Source organism: Myodes glareolus, chromosome 3 (genome assembly GCF_982192425.1).
Source record: "Myodes glareolus chromosome 3, mMyoGla1.1, whole genome shotgun sequence".
Taxonomy (NCBI): Eukaryota; Metazoa; Chordata; class Mammalia; order Rodentia; family Cricetidae; genus Myodes; species Myodes glareolus.
In genome coordinates, this window is record NC_142028.1 from 125524873 (window position 1) to 125536046 (window position 11174).

General features: G+C 42.0%; 1 protein-coding gene across 4 annotated transcripts in view; it reads left to right on the top strand.

Moving 5' to 3' along the window:
- The window catches only part of Astn2 (astrotactin 2), a 979028-nt gene extending 968245 nt beyond the window's left edge, over nucleotides 1-10783 (top strand). For all 4 annotated transcript variants that reach the window (XM_048459341.3, XM_085686116.2, XM_085686117.2 and 1 more), the window contains one exon: nucleotides 9771-10783. In XM_048459341.3, the coding sequence (XP_048315298.3) occupies nucleotides 9771-10008 (238 nt within the window). In that variant the 3' untranslated portion in view covers nucleotides 10009-10783. The remainder of the gene's footprint in view (nucleotides 1-9770) is intronic.
- Nucleotides 10784-11174: the final 391 nt, after the last annotated feature.

Genomic DNA, 11174 nt, shown 5'->3' on the forward strand with positions numbered 1-11174 from the left:
TTATTGGGCTTTCCCACAAGACTCAAAGAGTTTGGGTAGAAACAAGACCAGAGCCCCACTTCTCTCTAACCCACCAGCATTCTTTATAACCTTCGAGGACAGAAATTTTCCAGAAAGCCCTTCTCACTGCCCTTGGACACGAGGCTACACATTCGGTAATGGACAGTGATAATCAGCTAACCTTAGACACTCAGTCCCCAACCATCACTCCTACACGTCTCCCAGCGTCCTCCTCTGTTCTCTCTAGATCCCTGAGAGGGAATTTGAGACTGCTCTAGTGATCCCCAAGGGCCTGTCTTGTTCTGTCCTTCAGCTAGCTTGTTTATAAGATGATCAGGATAAACTCTCTCCCTCGTTAGTAGTAGAATTATTTTCCTACATTCTGCAGAGCCCCAGGCCTTAACTAGAATGAGATTGCCTGAGACATTTTATCTAAATTTTCCACCTCTTTACTGTATGCCAGCCTAGTATTTTAATTTTCTATGCGGCACTCGCTAGTTGTAGTAACTAACTGGCTTCTATGTTTGCTAATGTATCACCTCTCCTCCCTACCACAAAGCAAGTCATCAACAGTTAATGATCTTTCATGCCTTATTCACTTTTGAAAGTAGATGCTAAATTATTACCTGTGGGTTAATTGGATAGTAGAATGCTGCTCTGAGTATGTGCACAGACGATTATGGATTCATTCTGATACAGCTCGCCTTCCAAATGTCTTCTCTGTACTTCCACATCCATTAAACCATGAGTGTCCCTCAAATCTCTCTGTGCTCTCAAGATTTCATTTGGAAATAACAGCATCAAGAACTCTAAGGTCAAAAGAATGAAGTGACCTAGACATTAAAGTACTTGAGATTTCTCTTTATTAACTGATTTACAGATATATTTATAGAATAACTTCTCGGACCCTTTGCTGGAAATGAGTGAATAAAGCTGCTGAAGTTGTGTGCATAGCTTAGCATCTAGAGAAGAAAATATAAACTGCAGGCAGTTATAGTGGAGCATGCTGCAAGAAGCACGCTATGAAAAAGGAGAAGGGCAGGATGTGCATAGCTGAGTGTCTCAGATGTTAATGTGTATCACGTAAAATTTTTGTTCACTCAGTGGACTGGAAGGAACCTCAGAGTTTGCATTTCAAACACACTATCAGGTAGTGCCAGTGTTGCTGGTCTAAAAATCCGTGCTAGTGACAAGGTTGTCGGTGTAGATAGACAGAGCAGTGAATACAGACCCAAACCCCAAGGAGAATCCATCCCTACCAGGGAAAGAGAAGCTAATGGTTAAAAATCAAAGAATGGACAGCCTGCCAGTTGCAAGGGGGATGGGGGCTTTCATCAGGAGAAACCCAGTGCAAAATGAGAGCAGTGGTGAGGTAAGAAAATATATACTGAATTCAGAAACTATAAATAACACTGAAACAGAGTTCAAGGTGAGAGAGAAGGGGGAATCAAAACAGCAAGGCTGGAGAGTTTGACCAGGGTCAGTCAGGTCTTGATGGCTTTTGTGAAGTCCTACTCGGAAGTTTGTTCTTTACCCCAAAGTTACATAAGGCTTTTAAAAGAGCAATTTGAATAAATTTGTTCTGCCTCTTCAAGGTTAGCAAGTGTGCAGAACCAACCTGTAAAGGAGAGGGGTCAAGACACTTGTCTGGGCCAGGAGCCCCCGGTTCATGTCCCAGCTTTGCCACCTATTTACTTTGAGACCTGGAATCAGTTCTCCTTCCTTTCTGGACCTTATTTGTAATGCAAAAGGGTTTAACTCTAAAGTCTCTTCTAGCTGGTGCCAAAAAACCAGAAATCCCTGAATGTCACAGCAACCAGAAAATGAAGACAACATGAATGTCATTTTGCCTATAACCTGACAAATGAGTCCCTATTCTGTTTCTGGGGACCCAGGAAGACAGGGGAGAAAAAGCATTTTCCAAGAGTTGACACAAGATGAACCCTGTTAGAATTTCCTTGGCCTATATAATCTCCAACTCCAAATGTCTTCAACTCCTTCCTCAGTTGGGGTTTACATACCTCATAAAATTCCATGACAAAAGGGCATCTCTTACCTTGGCCTAATAAATCTGTCACTTTCCCCAGTGCCTGCTTCTCAGGACAACCGCAGGTTACTGCACACAGCTGCTCAGAGGAGACCTGCTGACACCCAGCTGTCCCACCATACGGTTCCTATTAGGAGACTTCAAAAACTGAGCTCATAGGTGGCCAGGGACCAGAATTTCCTCTGCTCAGAGCATCCTTGACCACTCTTGCGCTTCCTTGTACTTTCTGTTAAATTTGTTAAAATGAAAGCGTAATGAGAGGAGAGACAAACCTTGAAAGGTTTCCCTGGTTTTAGAAAATTGGTCTATCTGAGAAAGAAATGATTTCATTTTGTCAGTTATGTTAACTTCTATGGAAGACATGTCTAACAGATCACAGAAGTATCGCAGGCTTGATTCAACCTGAGATCTTTCTCAACCTTAAAAGACAAATGCTTCTGCCTCATCTGTGAAGAACAGGAACAACCACCACTGTACTCTTAGCAAGAGTAAGAGAACCTAGAAACATACTCTAGAGTCTTCCAAGATTGTATTGACACCTTCAAGAAACTCTTTGCCAAGTCTCAATGGCCCCGCCTAGTAGTGCATCCTTTTCATGCCAGCACCCAGGAAACAGAGGCAGGGAGATTGAGATTTCAAGTCAGAATCCATCATAGACAACAAATAAATCTCAGGTATTATGATTTAAATTGGAAGTGACCTCTGTGGCTTATACATTTGACTACTTGGTCCCTAACTGGCGGTGGCTGTGAGCAGGCAGTGGAACCCTTCAAAGGCACAACCCTGCTGGAGGGAGTAATGGCTGAAAGCAGAAGGCTTTGAAGATTAATAGCCTCTTTCACTTCCTGCTTTCTCTCTCTCTCTCTCTCTCTCTCTCTCTCTCTCTCTCTCTCACTCTCTCTCTCTCTCTCCCTCTCTCTCTCCTTTCTCTCTCTCTCTCTCTCTCTCACTCTCTCTCTCTCCTTTCTCTCTCTCTCTCCCTCTCTCTCTCTCTCTCTCTCTCTCTCTCTCTCTCTCTCTCTCTTTCTCTCTCCATCTCTCTCTCCTTCCTGTATGTGATAGAAACGTCATGTCTTGGCTTCCTGCTCCTACTACCAAGCTTTCCCACCACTATGGACTCAAAGCCTCTGAAGTTGGAAACCAAAATAAGCTGTCCCCTAAATTGCTTTTGGAGTTGGTAATTTGATCACAGCAGTAAATAGCGATACACTTAGAGAGACCCCATATTGAAGAAAGAAAAAAAATAAAGAAAATAGATTTCATGATTTCTCATGAGGAAACGAAGAGGAGAACCAACAATGCAAACATTTCTCAATTATTAACTTGTTGCAGATATAACATCTACTGAAAATGCTGGCTTTCTGCTGGGGCAAGAGGTTGAGGCTAAATTTTGATGGCGGTTTACTTTGAAAGTATATCTCATGAACTATTAAGAAGGCATGAAAGCAGGACTTTATTGCTCCAGTTTACCACACAGACTCAGTATATGCTGATGGATTCATGTTTTCCAAGTGGAAATACTGTTATTTCATTCCAATCTAAGTTATTTAATAGCATACAAATCATACAGAGTATACAAAATACAAAGTAGAAATTTTGTAGGTATGAATACCATAACCCCAGCCCTACTTCAGAGGTAAAATTATTGGCTGAATGTACCTTTCCATAGACAGATGTGAATGTAGCCATGGATATTTCTGGGAAAGGAGAATAGACAAGGATTTTGTGATATCTATATTTACAACCTTGTCTTCATATCTGATCTCTGCTGTGATTAACAAATATGCATTCCATCTTCTTCCTACTCATACCTTTAGCAATACTCTGGTTGAGTATCTTCCTGTTGACACATATCTAATCACGTTGTTAGGTGAAGTCCTCTGATCTTGAGGCTATAAGAATGTATCCCTGAGTATTCCAGTTACCTATTATATTCAACTGGATATCTTTACTATTAAGATGAACTTACACAAACCACTTGCCCACTTATCTAACTTCTTCCTTAGGTCTACATGATGCACTTGTAGTATTGCATTGCCTTTACTTCCCTTTGCTAGAACATTGCCGTTTTTGAGAAGTTAGGACTGACAATTCCCTCCATTTGTGTCAATTGTGTTTATTAATCCATTCTTCTTACAATTGGGAAATGCTAGCTGTGTAACTATTATGAACCTGACTTTCTGAATGGTAGAGTGGCAGTTAAACAATAGAGAAGATCTTCAATATGCAAAATCTTCAAGGTCTCATAACTAATGAGTCAAAACCCAAATTCAAAACACAGTCTTACAATGTCAAACTATCACCCTGTTCTATGTGATACACTATATTTCAAAATGTGTATACAACTGAGAAATGATCCATCATGGTTTGAATGGAGGACTAAAATGTGTCAGTGACAAAGGACAGCCTGGGATAGATCGCTGGGAAGCTTTGCAAGACTTCCTGAAGGAGAAATTTTACCATGACCTTGAGGTCTGAATCGAGCCCCAATGAATGTGGTCCTCTCCTTTCTGGGGTGCAGTGCCTGGGTAATTGTGCCACACTAGGTTGCCTCCTGCCCTTCTCATCAGAGGCACATTGGATGACATTACCCTGTAAAGTAAGGCCCCTTCCTTTCACTAAAATCACACAAATAGGGACTTGGGGAGATAACTCACTACTTAAAATGCTTACTACACAAGAAGAAAGGATGAGAACAAGTTTGGAGTTTGGATCCCAGCACCCATGTAAACATTGCCTATGCATGGTGGCATGCATACAAGTCTGTCATTCCTAAGACAAGGGCTGAGAATCCCCATGTTAACCATGACTAGCCATGTTAACTATGCCATGTGAGTTCAGGGGTCAAACTGAGAAACTGGTCAATGAATATTGTGGAGAGTGATTGAGGTAGACTCTCCCTATCAACCTTGTAGTTACACACAAATGTACATGCACACATGTGCACATGAACACTCACACACTCTCTCTCTCACACACACACATGTGTTGCACAGAGATACACATGGAAAACCAACCCACACATCTGTACACATATAACTACACCTATATGTACCATACATATATACAGGAAACAGACATACATACCTGTATACATACAGATACATATACTTGCTCCACATACATATACATGGAAAACACATGCACACACATACCACACACTCAAAAAATCACAAGAAATACCCACTCCAATTCTGTCTATGGGCAGTCACTTTTCTAAATCATACTTATGTATTCACCTATAGGGCAACCCATGACTGCATTAAAAGAATCACATTAAACCTAAAGGACTCTAGTTTTACAATTGTTAAAAAGTGACTATCTTAAGTGGCAATGTTAGGGTGATGTTTTCTTTATAACAGTCAGTGCCTTGTAGCAGAGACATGAGACATGATTTGAGTTCCATTATTTGGCACTGGCTCATTTTTGCCACCCGTCGGGTAGCAGTAGAACAGACTCCAGCATTGTGATGACTGCCAATGTTAGACTGTCTGCAGAGGTACAATTTCTGACGTCCAGTGAGCACTCGCGTGTAGTCACTGTCGCCCCTGCTGCTCAGCGCTTTGCCCAATTGCTTGCAGTTGCTGAAACAGCACAGCTTTCTGGTTGCCTCTCCTCCTCTCTCCTCCTGCTCTGAATTCAGCAGGTTAGCTTGTCGGAAGTCCTCCACCATCTCAGTCTGACTACAGTTTCTTGATGTTGCTGAACACAGGTCTGTTTTCTCCAGCTGTGACCCGATCAGGGCACAGTGAACCGAGACTTTAATCTGCCCTCTTCCATTCTGAAGAATTTCTTTTGCCCTTGGTGTGCATGTCCTTGCTGCTTTCTTATTTGGTATTACCTAACCCAGAAACATTTAAGATCAACTTGAGACATAGGAAGGAAAACGAGGGGCCTGAATCAGCTGCTAATTGGATAGTTGTGATGGGAATAGACTGCCCATCAAAGTTCTGCAATTCCAGAGAATTGGAAGTGAGGTCCAGCTCCCGAGTCCCTTATTAGTCACCTTGCCCCATTCTTTCTTCTAATGCATGACAAATGAGCTTTCTTCCTTTATCTCTTGCCTCCTATTCCAACAGACACCCATCCCAACTCCAATGAAGGAGATTTCATTTCTTGTCCTTGTAAAACTCTGACCTAGGATTTCCCTCCTGGGAATGCTTGCAGCATGCCTGACCTTTGAGTTATGGTACTCCAAAACCTAGAGTTTGTTACCTTTGTTACCTAGCAGTCTGGCCTTTGTTCTCTTTCACTCATTCTTGTCTTCGGGCTCTACCAATCCATCTGTTCCTACTTCATTTCCAGTATACTATTCTGTTGTATAAATACAAACTAATTTAATGCCTGCTACAAGCTTGCTTGTGCATGTTACCAGTGTTAATAATTTTGCTCAACAACATCTCTGCAGCTTCTGTATCCTGAATCCTGCTTTTCCAGTAGGGAAGCTGAGGATAAAAAAACTGTAAAGGGTTCTAACTCTAATGGGTTTTCTCCTATTAACACCAGTTCAGTGTGTGCCTAACACTTGAAGTCAAGCAAATACTTATATTGTCTCAACTTCCACAATCACTATTGCCATTTCTACTTGACAGTTGTGGAAACTAAGTCACATTGAAGACTTGGCTCATCATCCACATAGCTGTTAAATAATTGACCTAGGACTTGAATTGGGGATGCTAGAACTAACACCTTTGACTCAAGCCTGGACCCTCAGGAATACTGGTTCTGGATGTATCCACTATTAGCAGAAGTCATTCCTTTCATGCAATTCTCATAGCAAAGCTCCATTTTCCCACCTGTACAAAGGGAGACTTATATAATAGACTTTTATATGTCTTTCTGAAGAAATGGCCAGGATTTTGGAGGCAAAGCATTTGGGCATGTTGGGGAAAAATACCCTTTCCAGACTTATTTTTTTATTTGTTGCTTATGTTTATGACTGCCTAGAGCAGCCAATGACTCTCCATTGCCCAGAGAATGAAATCAAAACCTGTGAGTGTGGCCCAGGAAAATACAGATGGTCTTGTATCTGCTGTGGCCTCCCACATGTTACTTTGATCCTCTGTTTTAATCCACAGCGAGTTTGTGTGTCTCACTTATCTGAAGCCTATGTCCCATCACTGACCACATAGCTTTGCCATTGTGCTCTTTGAGAAGACTGCCCTGAGCCTCTTCTGCAGGTGATGATTAGGTGCTCATCTTACAGATTCACACAGTATGTGTTATGTTTTCCAGTTCGTCACTACTGCTCCTCAGGGAGAGACTTAATATCTGTCACCCTCTTGCGATATTGACACATAGAGTTCAGCCAGTTCATGCCTCTCTCTACTGTCTGATTGATCAACAGTCCCTAACAACACCATAATGATGGTGTGAGCCATGATGGTGGTGACAGTGGCGGTGGCAGTGACAGCGATAGGATTAGTGGTCAGCTGTCGATCTTACCTTCCACTACTCGCTTTTCAAAGTCACAAAATTACTTCTTAAATTATTTTTTAAATATACCACATCCCATTCAATTACCTTTTCGGTTTAAAGTTTGGAGATGTTGGGAACAGCTATGAATAAGGCTTGGGACAAATTGTACATGTAAATCATGACTTTTTATAATTTTTTTGTATCTACATTTTGTGGTTCTTGCATGTGAACTTTATGAGTGGTGATGTATCCTGTCAAAAAGTTGGTTTATCTATTCAGTCTGTCAGGGGAAATTGGGGGTATATATAATGAAAATGCATTGTATACATATTTGAAATTGGTGGATTCAGTGAGCTTCGCTGACATCCTTAGGGACCAAGCATGGTTCCATACATACATGCAGACAAAGTACTCACATACATAAAGTGCATAAATATAAAAAGTAAACAATAAAAAATAAGAGTAGAGTAGGAGTTTAAACAAGGAAGGGTGGGAGATATACTCCTCAGGCTTCTCACAGGGTGAGAGGGAGGCCTGTGGATTGAGTGTGATCATAAAATGCTAAATTCTTGGCTTCTCACAGAATATTCCACCCAAGTGGTGAACTATACAAAGATGACTCTTTAAAAAGCACCTCATGAATCACACCCACAAAATGCAATACACAAGTTCAGTTTTTTTTCAGCCGCCACACAGGTGCCTAGCAACGTCTCCGACTTGTGGGGTCTGTGCTATAAAATGTCTTCTCTCCCAGGGTCTTGAGTGGTCATGGAGAGGAGAGAGAGACTGAGACACAGATACAGAGAAACACAGAGACAGATTTTTCTCAGCTGCCAGGACCCCCACCCCCACCCCGGGTTTCTTAAAGATGCTAGAATGTGGACAAACAAGAATTTCATGTGTAGGAAAGAGGTCTGCCTTTCCTTCTCTAAGCTTCTGTTTCTCTGTCTTTGATGAGAACAGAACAGGCTATGTAAGTTCCTAAGAAGTCCCTTGAAAGAATATTTGGAAATATCAGGAACCAGTTTTTCTGTCCTGACAGATCTGTGGTGCTATTTCCTCCTGATGGTGACCAGCATCCAACATGAGTGCTCCTTTAAGAAAGAATTAATTAGTAGCACTGTTAAGAAACTTTGAACTAGGGGATCTCAAAGTTCAGATCCCCTAGTTCAGATTGCACAGCCACCACTCTCTACTGATAGAAGATCCCAGGAAAGTTCCAAGTGGTGACCACCACTCAGATGACTCTTGCTTAGATCAATGTTAGATTTAACCTTGCTCTTGACACATCGTAATTACAATGTATTGGAAGCATACTGTTTTGTCAAACACTGGACCTGTCTCATCCATGCTCTCAGAAGCAATTTATGAGGGAAGACGGTCAACACTAGTTGAGCGATAGGGTGGAGGACTAAACAAAAGCTTTGATTTGCATTGACATTCATATTTAGGCTTTAATAAAAGAGTAAGCACGGGGGCATGATTGTCAAACATCATGACAGGGAAAGAGTGTGTGGGAGTGAATGAGGCAAAAAAACCAGACAAGTCAGAGTCAGGTGGTGGTGGCACGCGCTTTTAACTCCAGCTCTCGGGAAGCTGAATAAGGTGGTTCTATATGAGTTTGAGGCCAGCCTGGTCTAGAAGAGCAAGTTCCAGGACAGGTTCCAAAACAACAGAGAAACCCTGTCTCAAACAACAACAACAGCAAAGATACACAACAGTAGCAACAACAAAAAGACAGACAGTTGGAGAAGATCTAGATTCAAGAGATCAACTTAATATTTGACCTTGGTCAAATTATTTTATTTATCTGAGTATAGGTTCCTCATCTCTTAACTGGGAGTATAAAGGCAACATTTAGGAACAGTGTGAATATTTGATATAAATATTAAAGTTTTTAAACACGTGTGAGGTACATATTCGATGGATATTTGGCACATGGTGTCAAATCCCAGTTATTAGTTTTTGTGAATATTTTTGTCATTACTATAATGTCTGTTGATCAGAGCCCTAAGGCTAGTATTATGCTACAAATCACAAGGCAAGCAATGCAACTGAAAAGGATAGATCCTAAGGTCATCCTTCTGCAGAAGATGGGGTATTTCAGTACTCAGTATTTCAGTACTCAGCTAAGGTGAACACTATCAGAGTCCGGGGTACTCTTGAGTAGATATTTAAAGTACCACACTAAGGTTGGAAATGAGTCATCAAATATACTTTGGTAAGACATCTTCCAACATCTGTTGACCCTACTAAGACCTCTTCTGACTTCCCCTGACTGTTTCTGTCTCCTTGTGCACTTTAGGAAGGCACACCTGATCCTGCGGCGCTTGGAGAGGGTCAGCAGCCATTGTTCTAGTCTCTTACGAAGCGCCTACATCCAGAGCCGTGTGGACACCATACCCTATCTCTTCTGCCGCAGTGAGGAGGTCCGGCCTGCAGGAATGGTGTGGTATAGCATCCTCAAAGACACCAAAATCACATGTGAGGAGAAGATGGTGTCCATGGCCCGAAACACGTATGGGGATACCAAAGGCCGGTGAGGGAGGGTACTACCCTCCTTGAGCACAGAGACGCTCTTAGAGGGAGCACTACTTTCATGGATCCTGGGACCTGGGTGGGCTGGGGGACAGCTGAGGGGCCTGGCATATGACACTTGCCAGCAAGGCCAAAGCAAACTGTTTCTCCGTGGACAGACAGCCAAGAACTTTGTAACCAATGGATTATTCATTTTTCTCTTTTATTTTTTCTAAGATATTATTTGACTCTATCAAATGTTTCTCCTTTATAAACCTTTTATTATGAATGGAAGTCATTGTGGAGGCAAGAGCTTTCAGGTGGAGAACAAGCAGCCTTTCCTCTTCTTCTCCCTATGGCCGTGGACCCCTGGAAGGAGACCTGGGGAAAGACAATTTGACTACTTCCACATGAGCAAGGATGCTCTAGAGACTGTGGCAGCAAGGAAGCTTGGGTCTTTATGGTCTTCTCCCTCTCTCTCTTCTCTCCTCATCTTTCTTCCTCCTCTCTTCCCCTCTCTTAACTCTCTTTCTCCTCCTCCTCCTTCTCCTCCTCCTCCTTCTCCTCCTCCTCTTTCTTCTTCTTCTTCTTCTTCTTCTTCTTCTTCTTCTTCTTCTTCTTCTTCTTCTTCTTCTTCTTCTTCTTCTTTCTCTCTCTCTCTCTCTCTCTCTCTCTCTCTCTCTCTCTCTCTCTCTCTCTCTCTCCCTCTCAACATTATTGAGTTTGAAGGCCCACTGCTTCTTCCTGCTCCCTGTGGGTCTCTACAGGACCTTCTGTGCATTAAAATTCCTATTGTCTCTCTTTTTGCTTGGTTGATGTTTCTTACCAATGAAACATGCTTGAGGGACCTCTGTCTATTTGTTAAACAAACATTGAGGGACTGTATGGAAGGCACAGGATAAAGAAAGAAGACAGAGAAGTTTTCTGTCCTGAAAGAACTTACAGTCTAGTGGTTACTGTAGAGAAGCAGTCTAGTATAGTGTCGGCCTGGACTGGAGATGAATGAACGCTTTGTCAGACATGTCTGGATCAGAAGACATACTGAAGGACTTCTAAAGTGCTTGCTAGAACTGCGATAGCTAATCCCAAAGAATAAAGAGGAAGGTGGCAGACGAAAGTGAGAAAGGTGGTATATTGTCCAAAGAGAGGCAAAGCCATGAACAAAACCAGAAACAAGATAAATTATAGCTTA